The sequence below is a fragment of the Hylobates moloch genome, unplaced genomic scaffold, assembly GCF_009828535.3.
Source record: "Hylobates moloch isolate HMO894 unplaced genomic scaffold, HMol_V3 SCAFFOLD_2, whole genome shotgun sequence".
NCBI lineage: Eukaryota > Metazoa > Chordata > Mammalia > Primates > Hylobatidae > Hylobates > Hylobates moloch.
The window spans coordinates 66,651,807-66,675,262 of NW_026652277.1; the positions used below are offsets into that span (position 1 = coordinate 66,651,807).

Here is a 23,456-nt window from a genome sequence, read left to right on the forward strand (position 1 = left end):
AAAGTAGGTTTGCCCACTTTCCCACAGATTGTTTTGGTGAATTAATTTTTTGTTTCAGTTAATGATAAACTTCCTTAGCTCTTTACTGAGTTCAGGTTTACTGTATGTAAATATGTGTAATATTAGATTAGCGCCTGACACATGGTTAGCATTATCGATTTTTATTAGGGACTAGGTCTCAAACTTATGGTAATTAAGTAGCTTTTTCTTTTGGGAAGACGTAAAAATATTCTCAAGCCTAACTAACCATCCTTTCCTGTCTTCTAGTCTTGCCCACCCAAAGCTCCATCCTGCAAAAGTCTTCAACAGTCCATTTCAAAAGCCCAGCATTGTTAAACGGTCTAAGGAATAGCACAAAACAAGATGCACCCAAAACGTCAAGGCCATACTGGACAAGGGCAACGTTAGCCATTTTTGGTCTGGGGTAACTATAGGCAGTATCTTAAAACAAGGCTTGAAAGATGTCATGTTATTTCCAAATCCCATTTCAGAACTTTAAAAAAAAAATTGCATTTTGAGCTCCCAAGAACGTTTTTGGCGGTAGGTGGCCACATGGAGGGTGGCACAGAGGCTCGGCGGCGGAGAGCGGAACAGAGTTGGGCGTGGCAGTGCCTGCGAGTCAGCGCCACGTAACCAGAGGCGCTCGCACTAATTTGACCTCTAAGACTAAGCGCAGGAACAGCGGGTGCGGACATTAAGGCGGAAGGCTCAGGAGGAAGCAGAAGTGAAGGGCCCCGCAGTCCTGGGACGGTGGGGCACAGGGAGAGAAAGGAAGCCCCGGGCGCGGCGCGGCGAGGATGCGAGCAGAGGAAGGACACGCGGCGCCAGGTACCTGCCGGCGTTGCCGGATCCAATGGGAGGAGGGCGCGCGCCGCACCTCAACCTGGCCGAGGACGTCACGACGTCAAGGCGGACGCCGGGCCAATGGGAGGCCGTCGCGGGCAGGAACGGGGCCGAGAGGAGTCGGGGCTGGGCCGCGCCGAGGCGGTTGGCTGACTCCAGTTTAGCCGCCGCCGGAGAGAACGGGTCCCGAGCCGGGGCTGCGGAATCCGGCCTGCCCCTCACCTCACTCCCGCTGCTCGCACCTCCCGGATGGTGCTGACTGCTCCCTAAGCGGCGGCAGCGGCGAGTCGTGAGGACGCGCGGCGGATGCTGTTTGGAGTCGAGGCTTCCCGTCGCCGGCACTTCCTCTTGCGGCGCCCGTGCGCGGCCGGCCCGGCAGGCGGGATGGCGGCCGCGGCTCCGGGGAACGGCCGCGCATCGGCGCCCCGGCTGCTTCTGCTCTTTCTGGTTCCGCTGCTCTGGGCCCCGGCTGCGGTTCGGGCCGGCCCAGATGAAGACCTTAGCCACCGAAACAAAGAACCGCCGGCGCCTGCCCAGCAGCTGCAGCCGCAGCCGGTGGCTGTGCAGGGCCCCGAGCCGGCCCGAGTTGAGGTGAGCGGGCCGGGATGGGGCGGGCGAGGCTGCGGGGCCGACTGCACCGGGTACCAGGCTCCAGGCCTCTGAGAGCGCCGCACTCCCCCGGCCTCAGCTGGGGGAGGGGAGCCCGGCCCCTGCTCCCGGGGTGGAGGGCGGTCTGCTGCGCTGTTTTCCGGTGAGGCCTGGTCTTGCCCGCTCCTTTAGGGAAAGGGAGAGGGAGAGTCCAAGAGGAGCCCGCTATAAACGTTGATCTCCGGAGGACCGAGATGCTGCTCAGGAATGGGCGTTTTATTGATTAGATGTGTCTTAGAGTAGCTAGAAAGACTCATCCCTACCAAAAAGTTTTTAACAGATGGCTGCTAGGAGGCTTTTTGTATTCCCTGAGGATCATCACATCGGCCATTTCATTGTTGAAATAGCTTATCCCAAACTGCTTACCCGAATTCAACTTGGCACTGCCTGTGCTTTTTGCCAAATAAATATGGATTATGAACCATGACTCTCACTTTTTAAAAACGTGCTTTGGCTAGCAGGAAGTAGCCTTTAGCAACGCAGAAGAATTAGTCTCCGGCAGTACAGCGTGCTGCAGCGATGTGGGATGCCAAAACTATATTTATAAGTAAAACAGAATCCTGTATTTTGTCCTTCCCTGAATAGATACTATAAATCAACTTTTTAATCTGTTAATAGGATCAGTCCTTAGTCACTTGGCAGCGTTTTAACATTTCTCCCTTCTCCCAGTCGTGGGTTTTGTCGTCATTTCCAGTATCTGCTCCCTGAATCCCGGCCAGTGTGGCACTCAAACCCCCACTCCCACCCAGGCCACATCCAGCCCATCTCCAAGTAACTAATCTTCCCGAACATTGAATTCTGCCATCTTGTCAGAAGTCGTCGGTGAGTTGCCTCCACTAATTTCAGTCCAGCCTTTTTAGGAGGGTGATGTTCAGGTTTCTCCTGATGTGGCTGCAGCTCACCTCCAGGCTTTTTAGCCACTGCTTTCTTGCTCATATGCTAAAGGGATATGCTCATCTGCAAAAAAGAATGTGCTTCAAGAAGCCTTTGGGACAGGCTTTGTGCTCTTTTGCCAGTTCCTCCCAAACACAAGACCTTTTCAAAGAAAAAAAAAAAGACCTAGAGTTTGAAGCCACGGCTCAACTCTTCCCACCTTGGAGAACCAGCAGATACCTACTCTCTGTGAAGCCTTCCCTGAAATTTCTTGGTTAAGAGTGATTTATCTCTGACCCTTTCCTTTCCTTTCCTTTCCTTTCCTTTCCTTTCCTTTCCTTTCCTTTCCTTTCTCCTTTTTCCTTTCCATTCCTTTCATTTCTCCTTTGCTTTCCTTTCTCCTTTCCTTTCCTTTTAACGTTTTCTTTGTTGAGACAGCGTCTCGCTCTGTCGCCCAGGCTGGAGTACAGTGGCGCCGTCTTGGCTCACTGCAACCTCTAATTGATCCTCCTACCTCAGCCTCCTGAGTGGCTGGGACTGCATGCGTGTGCTAACACGCCCGGCTAATTTTTGTTTATTTTTTTTTTTTAGAGAGGAGATCTCACTATGTTGCCGAGTCTGGTCTCAAACTCCTGGGCTCAAGCGCTTCTCCGGGCTTGGCGCCCCAAGTGCTGGTGAGCTCTCACACCGGTGCATTGTTTTCGTGTTTCATGTTTTCATTACATGTTACTTTCTTAGGCTTTTCCAATTTTCTGTTGTTTTTCTGTGTAAGACCATAGGATAGAACTTTCTGAGAGACTGATCTTGGTTTCAGTAAGCAAGAACATTTGTAAGAATCAGTGCTGTCCCAGATGTAGTAATCGATATTGAGAAATAATGAAGTTCGCCTTACTGGAAGTACTCAGGAGGAAGTTGAATGACTAACTGCCTATGAGGAGATTGTGGTATGCGAGGGAAGCTGGGAGATAAAGTTACTGGGAAGTGAAGATTCTGTGAGCCAATTTAATCCTCACAACAGCACGTTAAACAGGTAGAGGAGGTTTGGAAGGAATAATGGTTTAATACACAGAGCTAGAAGCTAGTTTCAGCAGAACCAGAATTAGAATCTGGACTTCTGTGCCTTACTGTTCTATTAGCATTCATTGTGTCTTCCTCTTTTGACTTATTTAATTCACTAATGGATTTTAATGGTTTATTGGATTGTATGCTGGTGTACTTCTTTGATCTTGAGCTTAGCTTTCTCTTTCTCCTCTTTCAGGGAGCTTTATTGTGTATATTGTGGCATGTTTACACACACATCTTGCTGCCTTGGGTTCTTGCAAGTTGTGTGCATGTTTTATGTGTCCCTACTAGCTTTTAGGTGTCTTGAGAGCATGACTGGTTTACTCATGTCTGTCTATTCCAGAAGACCTTGTCTGTTCTTGGCATTTATTAAGTAATTTTCTAAGACTGGGTTGAAGTAGTTGCATGTCAAGTTTATATCAGCTGTTAAATACCTTTATGGAAAAACTGGCTGTAAAATAAACTCAACCAGGAAAAAAAACAACAACAACCCGATTTTTAATAGTGTCTATCCAACCTTTTTTTTTTTTTTTTTTTTTTTAAGTTGCAAGGGATCCACCAGATGGAATTAAGAAAACTAAGCTTTTATCATCTGCTGGATATAATGTGATTTTGTACCCATTATTGGATTGGTGTTGGTTTAGACAATTTAGTTTCAGCTGACTATATAGTTAATTCTGGGACTCTTACAAAGTTTTTTTAAGAAAGAGAAGATCAAAAGCACTGGAACTCACGAGTAAATAACCCATGATAACAGATATAATGCAGTGATGTCAGAGGTGTACAAGAAGTGTGAATCATTTAACATGTGAAGCCAGGGTCTTTAGTCCACTTGGGCAGAGCACAGTGGTGAGTGGGCTTCTTCATCTTTTTCCTTCTGCCTGCCCTGCTGCCCCCAGCCATATGCTTAGGAGTGGGACTCCCATTTACACTGCTGTGCTTGTCGCTCCTGGGCTCAGCTGACCCTGCTTGACATGTCCACTTCAGTAAATTGAACTGAAATGCTGATTCATGAACTTAATTCTTAGTGTTCATCTTTTAGCCCTGTCATTTACCCCAGTATCACGTTTATTTTTAAACAATAACTATTTTGGATTAAGTTAATTGTGTGAGTGAGAGATTATGAATATGAAACTTTGAAGGTATTTTGTTGAAGTTTTAGTCATATTGGAATTTTTAAGATTGAAATAATGGTAGGTGTAGAGCTACTAATATCCTTTTTAAGAAGCTAGGAAAAATCTAGCCATGCAAAATGCCACAGTGGTAGAAACAGTGTCCAGTAAACATATTAAATGGTCTTGAGGATTCTTGTCTTTTAAAGTTCTATTTAATTTTTTTTATAGAGACAAGGTCTTCTTATAGCTCATAACTCATTGCAGCCTCCAGCTCCTGGACTCAGGCCATCCTCCTGCTTCAGCCTTCTGAGTAGCTGGAAAGGGATCCTTGTCTTTAAACTAGGGGTGTGGAGGGAAGGGCGGGTATAATATAATATGATTTTTCCATTGAATATTGTCATATATTCTTGGTGATTCATTTTAGTTAGGCATTTATTTATTATTGTTTATTCTAATTTTGTATTATAGTATATTATAGTAGAATATAATTGTCTTGTTTTCTTCCTTTTTTTTTTTTTTTTTTTTTAGAGACAGGGTCTCACTATGTTGCCCAGCCTGCTGTCAAACTCCTGGGCTCAAGGGATCTTCCCCTCTTGGCCTGCCAAAGTGGTAGGATTACAGGCATGAGCCATCATGCCTGGCCTTGTCTTGTTTTTATTTTATGTATGTATATATATACATATAAAATAAATAAATATATATATATATTTTTTTAGATGCAGTCTCGCCCTATTGCCCAGGCTGGAGTGCAGTGGCCCGATCTTGGCTCACTGCCATCTCTGCCTCCTGGGTTCACGCCATTCTCCTGCCTCAGCCTCCAGAGTAGCTGGGACTACAGGCACCCTTCACCACGCCTGGCTAATTTTTTGTATTTTTAGTAGAGACGGGATTTCACTGTGTTAGCCAGGAGGTCTCCATCTCCTGACCTCGTGATCTGCCCGCCTCGGCCTCCCAAAGTGCTGGGATTACAGGCGTGAGCCACCGCACCTGGCCTTAATTGTACTACACTTGATCTTAGCCAAAAGGCCGAGAAGCGGTTTTAATTGTATTTTTATGTAACTTTTTGATACTATTCAAGTATTTTTTCCTCTATGGCACTCACTATGCTGAAAGATTTTTCTTTCACGTTTTCTAAACTGTACAATATAAGCGTCATTTGCTATTTTTGTCCACCTGATGGAGGTAAGAAATGATCAAAGTACAGTTTAACAGCAGTATTAGCAAGAGTTGAGCATTGCTGAATATGTAAGTTTCGGCGGATTTGCTTTGCAACTACATGCAGTAGATCTTTTAAGAGGGTAGGATGTTTAAATTTAACCTTTTTGTGCCACTGTGTGAGAGTGGGCTTCTGAAAATGGAGGGGGGAAGCATCTCTTCTTGGTTAGTAGGCATTCAAATGGAAGATATGTTATAAAAACCTAGTTGTATGTTATAGGGTGCTAAAAGCAAGGTGACTGAACTTCTAACAGGGCATTCTACATTGAGTATGTACTTTTCTCTATAATTAGGCTAAAAAAAGTTGGTAAGTAATATGAACTTACAATCATGATTAACCCCCAGTTTACAAACCCATGATAAAAAGTGTTGTTGATTACTTGGATCCTATCTTTTCTGCAGTTCGTGTTTCTAGTGGCTTACTCAGTAGTTTTTTCTTACTCATTCCCTGGGCAGAATTTGTAATATAAGAAACATAAGTCCTTTGAGTTGAGGGAGATTAGATAGATTTAATAGAAGTCATTTATACTTTATTGCATATTCTGGAAGTCCAAAGAAGAATGACTCTGGTTGCATAGCACTTCTAATAAAGCCACAAAATCATTACCTGACTCAGTGCCAGTTCTTGTTATCATATTTTTACTTTACTGTTTTTGGTATTTCATTTATTTATTATATTTCAGCTGTGAGAGTATCTTCTACAAAACATTTTAAACTTTTTTCTATTTTCATTAAGTTGCAGTCCCTCTCCACCCAGTCCAGCCTCCTAATTCTAGCCTCTATACAGCTAAGATTGAGGCCATCAGTTATAAGGACACCTGCTCATAATTACCTTCTCAGAAGGTAATTACATTAATACTGAATTTATTTAGTGGTATTCTGTCATCAAAAAAATTCATTAAAAAAAATCAATGAAGGCTGGGTGCAGTGGCTCACGCTTGTAATCCCTCCACTTTGGGAGGCCGAGGTGGGTGGATCGCCTGAGGTCAGGAGTTCTAAACCAGCCTGGCCAACATGATGAAACCCCATCTCTACTAAAAATACAAAAAATTAGCTGGGCGTGGTGGCGTGCGCCTGTAATCCCAGCTACTCAGGAGGCTGAGGCAGGAGAATCGCTTGAACCTGGGAGGTGGAGGTTGCAGTGAACCAAGATCGTGCCACTGCACTCCAGCCTGGGCAACAAGAGCAAAACTCTGTAAAAAAAAAAAAAAAAAACAAAAAAAGAAAAAAAAAAAATAAACTAAATACATTTAATAAATTTCCAGTGCATAAATACATTACAAAACAACATTCATAAAAATAAACATTCATTAAAACAAAAAAGATAATTTTATAACAAAATAATTATTACATATAAATTCTAATATAAATTAACAAGTAACATTAATAAAGTATTTAAAAATAGTGAAACCATTCACAAAAATACATAATAATGAAAATTAAAATATATTATCTTTAATGACATCTTTCGAAATCAGGTTTATCTGTGGTGTCATGTATATGTGTATATATATATTTTTTATTTTTTTTAATTTTTTTTTTTGAGACAGAGTCTCACTGTCACCCAGGCTGGAGTGCAGTGGCGAGATCTTGGTTCACTTCAACCTCTGTCTCCTGGGTTCATGCAATTCTCATGCCTCAGCCTCCAGAGTAGCTGAGACTACAAGTGCATGCCACCACGCCCAGCTGATTTTTGTATTTTTAGGAGAGATGGGGCTTTGCCACGTTGGCCAGGCTGGTCTCAAGCTCCAACCTCAAGTGATCCATCTACCACGTCTCCCATGTTGCTGGGATTACAGGCATGAGCCACCATGCCTGGCCTAAGTGCATATGTATTTTTGTGCACATTTTTACAACTTTTAAAAAAAGCCTTTTTTTTTTTTTTTTTTTTTTTGAGACGGAGTCTTGCTCTGTCGCCCAGGCTGGAGTGCAGTGGCGTGATCTTGGCTCACTGCAAGCTCCGCCTCCCGGATTCACGCCATTCTCCTGCCTCAGCCTCCCAAGTAGCTGGGACTACAGGCGCCCGCCACACGCCCAGCTTATTTTTTGTATTTTTAGTAGAGACGGGGTTTCACCATATTAGCCAGTATGGTCTCGATCTCCTGACCTCATGATCCGTCTGCCTCAGCCTCCCAAAGTGCTGGGATTACGGGCCTGAGCCACTGTACCCAGCCTCTAAAAAAAAGCTTTTTTTGACTTAGTAGTGCCCAGGAGACAGTTCTAAGCAAATTGTAAGCCTTTTCTTCTGACTCCTTTGTCTTCAGATAATCTCACCTCTTGTTTGATAACTTATTGAGCAACTTTGTTTTTGTTTTTTTGCTGGGACATCAGTCTTTTTCTTGGTAGCAAGCTGTAGATTTTGTTTCAAAGAAAGCATCTTCATCTTCTCTAGTTTCATCATGTAGAGATGGAGATTCCGATACAGGTATCTGTATCAATTTCAATACAGTCACATTTGTGTTCATTTGAACTCTAGAACTAGAATAGGAATTACTTTTTTCTTTGATTTTCTTTTTCTTCTCTTGAGGATCATGAAAGTATAAAAGAATACTTTCTAAATGAGGGTGCTTTTTTCATTTTTTTTTTTTACAATTTTTAAATGTGGAATTAAAATTTTAACTAGAAAAGAGTTTTTATTAAGCAAGTTTTTTAAAAAAAATCTAAGTGGTTAATCCTGCTCTCAAGATGTAAGTAAGGTGTGTTTCAGACATTATTAAAATACTGAAATAGTGGTATTTGTACCAAAACACGAGTATCTCATTACTTACTATGATATATAACACTGTATAACTGAATAGTGGAATACCAAAATTGGAATTGCACACTGCATCTAATCCTGTATGCATCTAAGTATATTCTTCTGTGCCTGTACTTTCTGCCTTTTCCATGTTTTGGACAAAACTGTCATCCTTTGTGTACCTCCTCTCTTGTCCACATTCCTATTCTCCTCCCTCAGTGCCTTTATTCTCTCTCTTCCCTTTGCTTCCTTTATATCTGCTTACACATGTTCATACATTTCTCCTATTTTGGAAAAGAAAAAAAAAGGTCATTCATTTAATCTTACTTGACCATTAGTTTCTTTTCTCTTTCTTTTCTTTCCTTTCTTTCGTTCTTTCCTTCTTTCTTTTTCTCTCTTTCTTTCTTTCTTTTCTTTCTTTTCTTTCTTTCTTTCTTTCTTTCTTTCTTTCTTGAGATGGTGTCTCGCTCTGTTGCCCAGCCTGGAGTGCAGTGGCACAATCTTGGCTCACTGCAACCTCAGCCTTCTGAGTAGCTAGGACTACAGGTGTGTGCCACCATGCCTGGCTACTTTTTTTTTTTTTTTTTTTGGTACTTTTAGTAGAGACGGGGTTTCATCATGTTTGCCAGGCAGCTCTTGAATTCCTGACCTCAGATCTGCCCACCTCGGCCTCCCAAAGTGCCAGGATGACAGGCGTGAGCCACCGTGCCCAGCCGTATTAGTTTCTTCAGTTTTATAAACCAAACTTCTAACTAGGGGATTTGCTGCTTTTTCACTTTACTGTAGTATGTTGTTATCTGGCTTCGGTCCTTGCCTTTTTCTTGAAATTTTTTTTTAATTTTAAAGACAGTCTTGCTCTGTTGCTCAGGCGGTTCAGTGGCACAATCATAGCTTACTGCAGCCTGGAACTAGTGGGCTCAAGTGATCCTCCCACCTCAGCCTCCCAAGTAGCTGAGACTACAGGTGCATGCCACCACACCTGGCTAATTTTATTTATTTTATTTTATTTTTTTTGTGGAGATGAGGTCTCACTATGTTGCCCAGGCTGGCCTCGAACTTTTGGCCTCATGCAATCCTCCTGCCTTGGCCTCCCAAAGTGCTGGGATTATAGGCATGAGCCACCACAAATTCCATTTTTTGAAAGAATCTTGTAAGTTAGCAGATTGCTAAATCCAGGGGTCTTTTTCAGTTCTCATTTGACACTTAATTCTCTACTTTTTAAGAATCCATCTCAGGTGTATGAACTTGGCAGAATAATGAAGCCCGTTTGACCTCAGTTTTCTTGCGTTAAAACAGCTCCTAAGTTTTTTTGAATATCAAATGCAACAATATGTCTGAAAATATCTGGCATCTAGTTAGTAGCTCACCCTAACCTGATGGTCTGTGATGCTTTAGTTGCTGCCTGGCTCTCGAAATATCTAAGATAGCTTTTTTTCCTATTTTTTTCCTCCTTCCACCTTCTTTAAATAAAGACATTCTCTAAGGCGCATTCTTTGAACTTTATCTCTTTGCCTTATCTGTTGGAAATCTCATCTACTTGCAGAGCTGTAGCTGATAAATTTGGGCCGCCGGTAACCAGATACAGTACGTCCTCACTTAATGTTATTAATAGATTCTTGGAAATTGTGACTTTAAGTGAAGTGACATCAAATGATGTCATTTTAATTCAGTGTTGTTTCATTATAACATTGATGAGAAAAGAAAGTTGGTTTTCTTTTACATCATTTCACTTAAAGTTGCAGTTTCCAAGAGCCTGTTGAGGACACGGAGGCTGTCAGCCTTGAGGCTACATACCTTGAGGCTGTCCTAGGCTAAACTCTGGTGATCCATTTCCGATAACCTCTTTCAAACCTTCATTTGAAATGCTTTTTATCACCCCAAGTGAAATGTATATGAAACCAAACCCCTTGTTTTTATTCCCCTTTCCCACATACCTTTTAAGAGTACTAAATACATAATGGCATTTTAAAAGTACTAATATTTCTGCCAACCAAAAAACCTCATCACCATCTTTGATTCCCTGCACCCCGCCTACCTTTTTTAAAGGTCTAGTGATTTTTCTTTCCATCGTGTGCAGAATTTTTTCCTTCTCTTATTTGTCTTAACACGGGTTTCATGCGGCTGACCTCCTGATCCAGTGGCTGGTACTCTCCACTCTGCGCTGATAATTGATCACAGTGCCTTGATGGTGTTTATGTGTTACACAAAAATAAAAATATGTAAGGACTTCCCTCTTGCCTCTGAGCTTGTCCACAAACATAAAGGATTTCAGGCCCAGTTTATCTTTCTCATCTTGCCCCACCCATTCTTCTGATGGTTTACTTCTTGTTCTCAGAACATGCCTGTATTCTTTCACATTGTCAGTACAGAAAAGAGGTATACGCAGAAAAGGAGTGATGTATTTTCAAGTTAGCCACTCCGTGAGTGACTAGTACTGAATCCCACTGAAACTTCCAAGGAGGCTTATGAAATGAATCTTAGAACCAGCTTCCATATTGGTTGCCCCACAGCTATTAACTCCCCACACTTCCAGGTAGTGAATGAGTAAATACAGAGCAGTGCTTTTTGGTTGGACCTGCCCGAAGTCAGTCACAGCTTACAAGAAATTGATCCTCTATAGCTGGCATAAGATGTTGGGTCAAGAGGTTTTTGAAATGGTACATAGCATGTGTCTATAATGGTGTGAAAGTTAAAAATTCCAGAAGATACAGAAGAATGTAGAGTGAGAAGTTATGTCTCTTTTCCTTTTTTCTACTCTAGAAAAAGTTTGCCAACCCCTGTTCTAGTCATTCTGGTTCCTTTCCTGGAAACATTTATCATTAACTTGTTTCTGGAGACTTGGTGTGTATTTATGATTCTTACACCATCCACTTACACACATACTTAGTATATACTTTTTCTCAACTTCAAAATATCTTAATGATTTTCTATATTAGTATATCGAACATTCTTATTATTCTTTTAGTTCTATAATATTCCGTTATGTGGATCTACCGTTTATTTAACTAGTTTTCTATCAATGGACATTTAGTTGTTTTTTTCTCTCTTTGTTTTGAGACAGGGTCTCACTCTGTTGCCCAGGCTGGAGGGCAGTGATGTGATCTCTGCTCACTGCAACTTGCACCTCCTGGGCTCAAGCGATCCTCTCACCTCAGAGCCTCCCAAATAGCTGGAAACTACAGGTGTGTGCCACCACACCCAGCTAATTTTGTATTTTTTGTAGAGATAGGGTCTCACTTTGTTGCCCAGGCTGGTCTTGAACTCCTGGGCTCAAGGGCTCCACCCATCTCCCAAAGTGCTGGGATTACAGGCATGAGCCACTGAGCCCAGCCGACATTTAGTTATTTTGTGTCTTTATTACAAATGATAGCATTACATTTATACATATTTGTAATCCGAAAAGGTCAATTCCTTGAGTGTTCCTATCTTGAAATTTTTTCTGTAATAGGCCTCCCATACTCATTGCCCACAGTTTGCATTCAGTTTTATTGTAGTGGGTCAGGATCATTAAGAGCTGGAGTTGCTGGGATAGGCCTTTCTCAAGAGGTTCTACTTGAGTTGGACCTTGAGGAATCTGGATGAAGAGGGGGATAATGAAAAGGAGGTAGGAAGGGAAAAAGGACTGTGTGGCTGAAGGCTTGTGGTTAGCAAAAGCCTGGCCGGCCTTCGAGCTGCACTGCCCAGCACTGTAACCATGAGCCATGAGTACATGTGGCTGTGAGCGCTTGATATGTGGCTAGTCCAGAGTTGAGGTGTGCGGTGAATAAATACCTACCAGGGTCTGAAGACTTAGTATGAAAAAAAGAATGTTAAAATATCTCAGTAGTTTTAAAAATATTGCTTATAATTTAAATAGTAGCATTTTGGATATATTGGGTTAAGTAAAATGTTATTAAAATTTTTACCTGGTTTTACTTTTAAATATATGGCTACCAGAAAATGTAAAATTGCATTATGTGGCCTACCTTTGTGGCTGCATGATTTTTTGTTAGACTCTGCTCTGGCTCATCCTTCAGGATGGAGAAGCAGGTTCATTTGGGGAACCTGGTATGTGCTTCAGTGAGAACTGTTGGATAGTTATCGGAATCAAGTATTTGGTATGAAAAGACCATTACGTTTCTTAAAATAGTGAAGTTAACATGAAATTAGTTTCAGGAAGATTCAACTGTTTATATTTTGTGGCACTACAAAAACTAATTGAGCACTTACTGTGTACTGAGCACTGTCCTAAAGGGCTTTATTCATTTAATCCTCACAGCAACCCTTTGAGACATAGGTAGCCCTTATGTTACAGATGAACTTGAGTCACAGGGAGGTGTACCTATTGGCCCAAGGTCACGCCGTAACTGATAATGACTTGGCTATGAACTGGCAGTCTGATTCCAGAGCCTATACACTTAACCACTACACTGTGTCCCTGTGAAGGTGAATTAGACAAAGAAGATGATCCTTGCACATAGCAGCGAAGGAATGGTAATGGATCACTTTTTAATCCTGTTAATATTTTAATTAAAAAAAATCTTCTATCTTCACAGTACCCTGATACTTTTCATTTTAAGTTCTTCTCACCATGATTGGTTGTATGATTTTGGCCATCCAGGACTAGCTTAGTATGTAACAAGCTTTAAGTTTATTTTTCTGGTGTTTTGTGTATAGGAAGGTTTTAAGAATATGTAGTTTTTAAAAATTTTGTTTTGTTTTACAGTCATGCATCGCTTAATGATGGGGATGTGTTCTGAGAAACGCATTATCAGGCAATTTCATTGTTGTGCAGACGTCCTAGAGTGTACTCAACACAAACCTAGATGTATAACCTGCTATATACACCTAGGCTAAATGGTATAGGCTGTGGCTTCTAGGCTACAAATCTGTACAGCGTGTTACTATATTAAATACTGTAGGCAGTTGTAACATTATATATATAAAATATAGAAAAGGTACAGTAAAAATTTGGTACTGTAATCTTATGGGACTACTGCTGTATATTCGGCCCATCATTGATCAAAATGTCATCATGTGGTGCATGTCTGTACTCTTAAAGCAAATTTTATTTTATCCCTACATTTTACAGAGGAACAGAGATTAAGTAATGTGGCTGAAGTTTCATGGCTGGGAATTACAAAACCATGAGACTATGTAGCTTTGATCACTATTGTGTTTGATTTAAAAAGTAAACATTTTGTGTTTGAGCTTAGAGCTAAGTGATCATAAATGGTGTATATTTATTCCTAAAATTTTTCTGGGATTTAAGATCCTGAAATTTCATATGAACCTTTAAGAAGCATTTTCAGGAGGAAAATGTGTCAGAGCCAAGTTGAAATTTGAAATGCCTTTTTTTTTTTTTTTTTTTTTAAAATATAAGGATTCTTAATATTGGAAGAGAAAGGAAGTTGTTGTTTTGAGAAGGGGGCTTGCTCCATCACCCAGGCTGGAGTGCGGTAGTGCCATCATAGCTCACTGCAGGAAGCTCATTTTTAAAGGGCCATCAACGTAGATGGAACCAAAATAGTAGTGGAGAGAAAGCAAGAAGCTCTTAAAATGATACTTGCTTAATTAATTAAACTTAATTCATTAAGAGCTAGCTGTCAAGGCAGCAAATACTTTCCATTTTGTTAAATTTCTCCAGTATTTAGCTCAGAGGTCTAGTCTGAATGGTAATACTTAAATTTTTCTGATCTTTACTGTGGAATTTTGGAATCAAGTTTATGTTATGTGTTAAGGAATGACATGCACACTAGGAATTTACGATTTTATTCTCACCTGTGACTAGGGCCTTTGTAATAAATCTGTTTTTACCCTGTCCAAAATTACTATGTTCTTGGATTTCTTTTTCCTTGTCTCTTGGGTTTCTAGAGATTCATAAGCTTTAAAAATTAAAAATAAGTTATTAGGATTGGAAGAGACCTTTGGAAGTGGTTTATCTAGCCTAGGGCGTCTCAGTCTGGGAACTGCTGACATTTTGGATACATAATTCTTGGTTGTGGAAGGGCTGTCCTGTGCATTGCAGGATGTTTAGCAGCGTATCTGGCCTCTACCCACTAGATGCCAGTAGTTCCCCTTTGATTGTGACAGCTAAAAATGTCCCCAAGCATTGTCAAATGTCCCCTGGGAGACAAAATCGCCCTGGTTGAGAACCACTAGTCTAGCCCATTTCCTGGGAGTGGTGGTTCCCTTCTCTGGAACTCAGAAGTTGAGAAGAGAAGGGTATTTACCACCTCCTCTAGCAGTGTATTCCAACTTTGGGTGCCTCTTTGGAGATAGAAATCTCTCCTCTCTGTTAAGCTAAAACCTGCCATCTCTAACTTTTTAGTTCTGCCTCTTAGGACCGTATAGATTGGATAGATTCACATATAAACTTTCCCAATTATTGGAACATGATACCCCATCCTTCCTGGTCCCTCATGGGATTGTTTTAGAGCCAAGTCAGCAAACTTTTTGTAGTTGCCATGTATTTGCAGGCTACCAATCTCTGATGCATAATCTTCCTTTCCTTCCCTCTCTCCTTCTTGCCTCCCACCAGCCTTCTCTCCCTTTCTCTTTCTTCTTTCTTGTAACTTCTTAAAAATGTAAAAAAACATTTTTTTGCCCTTACAGGCTGGGTTTTGGCTTCAGTAACTTGCCATCCCTGGTTTTAGAGTCTTTGACATCTGCTAATCTTCAAAGGGCAGTGCAGTGCTTTAGAACTGTATAATAGAACTTTGGGGAAGGTCTGAGCAGCATAGAATAACGTTGGACTTGTCATTAACTCCTTCAAGCGAACAGCTTACTGCTTTTTTGGAGCTTTGTCACATTTTCAGCATAATGACAGCCAAGACAGTGGTTTGTCTTTTTCATTAGGCCACCTTACCTTCTTTTTTTTTTTTGAGACAGAGCTTCACTCATTGCCCATCGCGCAATGGCGCAGTCTCAGCTCACTGCAACCTCCACCTCCCAGGTTGAAGCAATTCTCCCGTCTCAACCTCCCAAGTAGCTGGGATCATAGGCTTCCGCCACCATGCCACTTTACCTTCTAAGATATTTTTAGACTTCAGCGTAGAACCATCCGTGTAAACAGCTGTATTAAACTTGTCTTAGCTGGAACCAACTCTCTATATCCTGCTGAGGTTTGTGGGTCTTAGTTTGTCCTTTAGAGTGTTAATGAAATTTTTCTTAGCTTCATGTCATTCAAATGTTTTTTAAACATAGCTGGGTCTTTCACGTAAGTTGCTAATACAAATTTAAATGAGATGTAGCTAAGAACTAAATCTGAAATCACAAATGCCTAACAAATAAGGTTATTTTGGCCAGGCATGGTGGCTCACGCCTGTAATCTCAGTGCTTTGGAAGGCTGAGGTGGGTGGATCACTTGAGGTCGGGAGTTCGAGACCAGCCTGGCCAACATGATGAGAAACCCCGTCTTGACTAAAAATATAAAAATTAGCTGGGCTTGGTGGTGCATACCTATAATCCCAGCTACTTGTGAAGCTGAGGCAGGAGAATCGCTTGAACCCGGGAGGTGGAGGTTGCAGTGAGCCAAGATCACACCACTGCACTCCAGCCTGAGTGACAGAGTGAGATTTTGTCTCAAAAAAAAAAAAGGGGGAATTTTAATGCATTGATAGAACAGGTCTGTACTCTGTTCTTAAAATTGTTTTGGAGAATTATATGTAAATCTGCATTATACATGTTTAGTATCCTCAATCTAAAATCCACAGTGCTCCAAAATCTGAAACTTGAGCACTGACATACATGAAATGCTCAATGGAACATTTTGGATTTCTGGATTAGAGGTACTCAACTATGATATAAATATTCCAAAATCTAAAAAAATCCAAAATTCCAAATACTTCTGGTCCCAGGCATTTCAGGTAAGGGATACTCAAATTGTAGCAACCATCGTCAGAGGTTACTGTCATTACTGATGGCTTTCAGAGTGATTAGACAGTAAATAAGTGTAATGACCATGACAAGAATATTTTCAAAAAAACTAAATCTTATTTACGTGCAAAATAAAATAATTTTGAATAATGATTTTAAGAAGTAACTGCTTTTTTTTTTTCCAGAAAATATTTACACCAGCAGCTCCAGTTCATACCAATAAAGAAGATCCTGCTGCCCAAACTAATTTGGGATTTATCCATGCATTTGTCGCTGCCATATCAGTTATTATTGTATCTGAATTGGGTGATAAGACATTTTTTATAGCAGCCATCATGGCAATGCGCTATAACCGCCTGACCGTGCTGGCTGGTGCAATGCTTGCCTTGGGACTAATGACATGCTTGTCAGGTGAGTGTGCTTTTCCCCCTCATGAGTTCGCTGAATTAAAGGGAAAGCATGTTGTGTGACATGGAGTCATTGAGTCATTAACCTAGTCATATGGGAATTTGACTTACACCATATTCGTGGTCTTCCAACCTTTTCCTTGTGTATCCTCTAAAATAATTTTGTACCCCCTTTCGCATAGTTGTCTAAAATTTTTCATCTTAAATTTAAGAAATTGCAAAGGTCTAATTTCTGTTATATTGTGTAAAGTAAGATTGTTAGGGCTGGGCACAGTCGCTCACACCTGTAATCCCAGCACTTTGGGAGGCCAAGGTGGACGGATCACGAGGTCAGGAGTTCCAAGACCAGCCTGACCAACGTGGCGAAACCCCATCTCTACTGAAAATACAAAAATTAGCTGGGCATGGTAGTGTGCGCCTGTAATCCCAGCAACTCAGGAGGCTGAGGCAAGGCAGAGTTGCAGTGAGCCGAGTCCAGCCATGATCCAGCCTGGGGAAGAGTGAGCCCCATCTCAAGCGGGGGGAGAATGTTAGGGTGTTTTAAAAATATACCCAGTGACTCTGAATACCATTAGCAATTTGATACCCACTATCACCATCATTCCTTTAAAACAAGTGTGAATATACTTTTTTAACAGTTGGAAATTTACATTTTTTTCTTCCTATAATTTATATTTTCATCTGCTTTCCTTAATTTTACTCTGATGATTATAAATTTTTGCTTCAAAATTTATTACAAAGCTGGTCCAAGTGCAGTGGTGTTTACAACTAATCGATGACAAACCAGTTACAGATTTCTTTCTTCTTTGTCTACCCCCAGTGCTTCACTTCATGAGCCTAAAGAAATATATATATGGATCACCCCATCATATCTACCTGCAATAAAAATATGCATTTAATATCACTGAATTTTCAAAGATATTGTAAATTTCTCCTAGTAAATCTCTTAAGTGTTAACTCTATGAATTGAGTTGTTACAGTTATTAGTACTCAAAGAAAATATGTTACAAATTTAAATAATCATTTTAAAAAATTGGAAATACATCTCTTAATGAGATGATAGGGCTATTTTTTATTTATTTATTTTTGTTTTTTGTTTGTTTGTTTGTTTTTGAGACAGAGTCTCACTCTGTCACCCAGGCTGGAGTGCAGCCACGATCTCGGCTCACTGCAAGCTCTGCCTCCCGGGTTCACGCCATTCTCCTGCCTCAGCCTCTCCGAGTAGCTGGGACTACAGGCGGCCGCCACCACGCCCGGCTAATTTTTTGTATTTTTAGTAGAGACGGGGTTTCACCGTGGTCTCGATCTCCTGACCTCGTGATCCGCCCGCCTCGGCCTCCCAAAGTGCTGGGATTACAAGTGTGAGCCGCCGCGCCCGGCGTTATGTATTTTTTTTTTTTTTTTAGAGACTGGGTCTTGCTCTGTCACTCAGGCTGGAGTGCAGTGGCGTGATCATAGCTCACTGAGACCTGGAACTCCTGGGCTCAAGTGATCCTTCCACCTCACCCTCCTGAGTAGCTGGGACCACAGGCTCATGCCACCTTGCCCAGCTAAATTTTTTGTTTTTTGTAGAGACAGGGTCTGGTTGTGTTGCCCAGGCTGATCTTGAACTCCTGGGCTCAAGCTATCTTTCCACCTTAGCTTCCCAGTGTACTGATATTATAGGTGTGTGTGCCTGCCCTTCCTTTTACCTTGTTTTTATTTTTTAAATTTTTATTTATTTATCTTTTTATTTATTTTGAGACAGACTCGCTCTGTCACCCAGGCCGGAGTGCGGTGGCATGATCCCGGCTCACTGAAACCTCCACCTCCCAGGCTCAGGTGATTTTCCTGCCTCAGCCTCCCAAGTAGCAGAGACTACAGGCACGTGCCATCATGCCTGGCTACTTATTGTATGTTTTGGTAGAGATAAGAGTTTTACCATGTTGGCCAGGCTGGTCTCAAACTCCTGACCTCAAGTGATCCACCCACCTTGGCCTCCCAAAGTGCTGGGATTACAGGCGTGAGCTACCGCGCCTGGCCCCTGGCCCATCATTTTACAATTTTTAAACATTTTATAGAAATAATTTTAAGTTTACAAAGCAGCAAAAATAAAATAGTACGAAGAACACTTATATACCTTTTGCCTAGATTCACCTGTTAACATTTTATCCCATTTGTTTTAGCATTTGTACTCTATCTAAATAAAATTGTAAATGTGTATATATACACATTGTTTAAATACCTGTCTACAGTGTGTACATATACATACATTATTTATAAGCTATATAAGCCACACATATAATCACAACATTTAATATATATTATGTATTGATACAGTACTTGAATCTGTCATCCATATTTTAATTTTGGATGACCTAATGTCCTTCTTTTTTTTGTTTTTTGAAAGGACATAGGCCGGGCACGGTGGCTCACGCCTGTAATCCCAGCACTTTGGGAGGCTGAGGCAGGTGGATCACAAGGTCAGGAGATCAAGACCATCCTGGCTAACACGGCGAAACCCCATCTCTACTTAAAAAATACAAAAATATAACCAGGCTTGGTGGCGGGCATCTGTAGTCCCAGCTACTCGGGAGGCTGAGGCAGGAGAATGGCGTGAACCCGGGAGGCAGAGCTTGCAGTGAGCCGAGATGGCGCCACTGCACTCCAGCCTGGGTGACAGAGCGAGACTCCGTCTCAAAAAAAAAAAAAAAAGAAAGGACATAAAATTTATTAAATATTTCACTTGTGATACCAGTTTTATGTAATTTAAGTGGGTTTAACAGTCTTTATATTATTATTTTGCCTCAACTGTTAAATCATATTTCTTTATTTCTACATCTTCTCTTTTACAGCTTTATTTAGTTTTATAGATTTAACCACTTTTTTTTTATACTTTATGTTCTGGGATACATGTGCAGAACGTGCAGGTTTGTTACATAGGTATACATGTGCCATGGTGATTTGTTGCACTCATCAACCTGTCATCTAGGTTTTAAGCCCTGCATGCACTAGGTATTGGTCCTAATGCTCTCCCTCCCCTTGCCCCCGACCCCTCGATAATGTCCTTTATATCAGTGTTTTTCCCTTCGGTCTAGGTCAGATGTTGCATTTAGTTATTTATTATCTTTTTAGTCTTTTAATCTGAAATATATCCATAGCCTTTTTAAAAATGTTTTCTGACATCAACTTTTTTGGGAGAATACAGTGTATCCCTCCTCCCTCCACCCCAGGAATGGACTGTTCCCCATTTTTTGTTTGTCTGATGTTTCCTCATGGTTAGATTGAGGTGGGCATTCCTGACTAGAAAACTGCATAGGTGATACTTTGGCTCTCCAAGAATGTCTCATCTGGAAGCACATGGTGTCCATTTATTCCTCATTGGTGACATTAATTTTGGTGACCCAGTCAATATTTCTTTTCTGTGTTGTCTTTGTCTTCCCTTGCAACTAATATCTAATCTGTAGGGATATACTTAAAGACAGTACAAATACGCTCTTCCTCATCAAAATTTCTCCAGAGATTTTGCATCAATTGATGATTCTTGCATAATTAAATCTTTCCTTGATGCTTGCAAAATGATGCTTTTAATTCTAATACTTCTTGCATATTCACCAGTGAGCCTTGGTATTCTACTGCCAGCAAGAGCTCTCCTTCCTTTCCCATTTGTTTGTCTTTTTAGTATCAGTACAAACTCATGGATTCCTTTTTTCAGTGGTTTATAATTAATTATTTAACTATTTTGCTGATTAAATTATCCCATGTTAGGCCAGTGAGAGCCTCTCCAAACTGTGTTCTGTGTCTTTGTGGCATGCTCCCATTTGTTTTTGCTCCTCACTTTCTAGTACAACAAGATATTACACGTTCATCAATCACCTGCTCTGCCCAGTCCTGGAACTGGCCATTTCTCAGCGGAGTTTTGAGGAGCTTTGTAGGGGAGAATGGTATTAGAACCAAGATCTAGGTGCAAGGTTACTGAGCTCCTTGTTACTGAGATGTCTTTGCCTCTTGTCTTTTTCAGTGGACAGAACTAGAAAATATATGCTTGTATCTTGTGTGTACACATACATATATACAAATATACATCCATACATATACACACACACAATAATTTAAATACAGATGTGCACACAAACATAGGTTTGCTACATTTCTAACCATGATTTTAAGATCTTTTCAGTTTTGTAATATAGGGAATTATTTACATACAGGTTATACATTTAATCTTCAGGCAGATTTTTAAGTGTTGTACCCATTTTATAAAAAGAGCTGGTGAATTAAAGAGTAATTGTATTTTTCTTTCTTTCTTTTTGTTTTTTTTTTCTGAGATGGGGTCTCATTCTGTTGCCCAGGCTGGGATGCAGTGGCATGATCGCAGCTCACTGCAGCTTTGACCTCTTAGGCTCAAGTGATCCTCCTACCTCAGCCCCTCAAGTAGGCTGGGACCACAGGCGTGTGCCACCCCGTCAGGCTAATTTTTGTATTTTTTTGTAGAGACAGGATTTCGCCATGTTGACCAGTGGTCTCAAGCTCCTGGGCTCAAGTACTCTGCTCGCCTCGGTCTCCCAAAGTGCTGGGATTACAGGCATGAGCCACTGTGCCTGGCCAGAGTAATTGTGTTTGTTATGTGTATGGTCGTGTCCTTTGTTCCTTACATAGCAGTTTTTGTTTGTTTATGAGACAGGGTTTCACGATGTTTCCCAGGCTGGTCTCGAACTTCTAGGCTCAAGCAATCCTTCCACTGTGGCCTCGCAGAGTGCTGGGATTATGCCATTTCGCCCAGCCAAATTTTTAAGTTTTAATTACTGAATTAGTATTACTGATGTACTTGTGTTTCACCATTAGGATTTGAGTTCTTGATGTAATTCCAAGCATCATTTTTTCTATAACTTACACAGATGTCTTTCCTTATCAGTGGGAAAGAGTGGAACTGAATGTTTGAGCCTGTTGTAACATTATTTTAATATATGTTATAAGAAATTTTTAGATTTTTTTCATAAAATGTACTTAAATAGTTACAAAGGAGCAGAGTTTGAATTTTGCTATGTGAGAATCTTGTCATGATTCTTCACTAGAAGTTTGTGATTGAAAGATTTGTGATAAAGAAATACCACTACGCAAGTCGCGTGGCTTCCAGGTTATAAAATCTGAGCTCTTGAGAGGGCCTCAGCTAACTTCTACTCCAGGTACCGTGCCTTGCACAACATAAGGCAAGCCAGCCTCTGGCTGAACATGCCTGGAAAGGAGTTTAGTATCTTACTTAACATCTCTCAGGAAGATGTGCCATCTTCAGCTGGACCATTGGCTTCTGAGTAAGCTGTGTTAGACCTGGGCTAGACCTAATGGTTTATCATTGGTGGAGAGAAAGAACTGGAAATACTTGAGGTTATTACATACTAGATTAGCTTCTAATGTGAATTATTTTTCTTTTAACAGTGATAAATTATTATTTCTGAAGTTAACTGTTCCTTTAGTCGGTCGTGATACAGACTCGATTAACAAACATGCTGTTGTATTTTTTCCAGTTTTGTTTGGCTATGCCACCACAGTCATCCCCAGGGTCTACACATACTATGTTTCAACTGTATTATTTGCCATTTTTGGCATTAGAATGCTTCGGGAAGGCTTAAAGATGAGCCCTGATGAGGGTCAAGAGGAACTGGAAGAAGTTCAAGCTGAATTAAAGAAGAAAGATGAAGAAGTAAGCCATGGCACTGGTGATCTGGACGAAAAAGGCACTCAACTAGGAATAAACACTCTACAGAGGTTTCTCAGTGGCCCCATCTGCGTGATATGTGGGGCTACACAAAAATAGCTTCTTTTGCTTTGTTCTGTTCTTATACCTGTCTGTGATCTGACTTGGGGTTGGTGTGAATGTAGTAGAGAAAGGAAGCTGACAGATGAATACTGAACACAGGTAATCAGTTTCCTTAATTAGGTTGATTATAAGCTCCTGAAAAGCAGGAACTGTATTTTATAATTTTACATATTTCTCCCGTAGTGTCTAGGATAGTAAGTGAGCAGAGCAGTAAATACTGTTTGGTTTGTTCAGCTGAGGAGAAACAGAAGAATTGAGACTATAGCATTTATTGCTGTGTGAGACCAGTGGTTCAGAGGGGAGGTTTGGGGGTCACATAAATGTATTTTTTTTGGAGCATATTTCATAGAATTTAAACACTTAGAAAAGTGATTTGTGTGCTATTTTGATTTGCTTCCTGTGCTTACTTTCATTTGTTTATTATTTATTTTAGTTTCAACGAACCAAACTTTTAAATGGACCAGGAGATGTCGAAACGGGTACAAGCATAACAGTACCTCAGAAAAAGTGGTTGCATTTTATTTCACCCATTTTTGTTCAAGCTCTTACATTAACATTCTTAGCAGAATGGGGTGATCGCTCTCAACTAACTACAATTGTATTGGCAGCTAGAGAGGTGAGTGATATTTGAGAGGAGACTGTTTAAAATGAAATGTAATTAATATTACTTTGTTCCAGAAAACACTGGACACACTCAAGTGGGCCACAGCATTCCTTCATGTGCAAGACTGTTTTACATCCGATAATTCTGCTGCTGTCTAAAAGTGGCCTTCTCTCAGTCCCTCAGCATTCCTTCCTGTGCAAGACTGTTTTACATCCGATAATTCTGCTGCTGTCTCAAAGTGGCCTTCTCTCAGTCCCTCAGCATTCCTTCATATGCAAGACTGTTTTACATCCGATAA

At 40.9% G+C, this 23,456-nt stretch overlaps 1 protein-coding gene across 3 annotated transcripts in view; it reads left to right on the top strand.

Annotated features, from left to right (window-relative positions):
* Positions 1-944: 944 nt before the first annotated feature.
* TMEM165 (transmembrane protein 165) overlaps positions 945-23,456 on the top strand; it is a 33,926-nt gene continuing 11,414 nt past the window's right edge. For all 3 annotated transcript variants that reach the window (XR_009211927.1, XM_058434370.1, XM_032151411.2), the window contains exons 1-4: positions 945-1,434; positions 16,536-16,761; positions 22,262-22,437; positions 22,988-23,170. Coding sequence is in view for 2 of the 3 variants with exons in the window: in XM_058434370.1 (XP_058290353.1) it covers positions 1,150-1,434; positions 16,536-16,761; positions 22,262-22,437; positions 22,988-23,170 (870 nt within the window). In the remaining variant the exon portion in view is untranslated. The remainder of the gene's footprint in view (positions 1,435-16,535; positions 16,762-22,261; positions 22,438-22,987; positions 23,171-23,456) is intronic.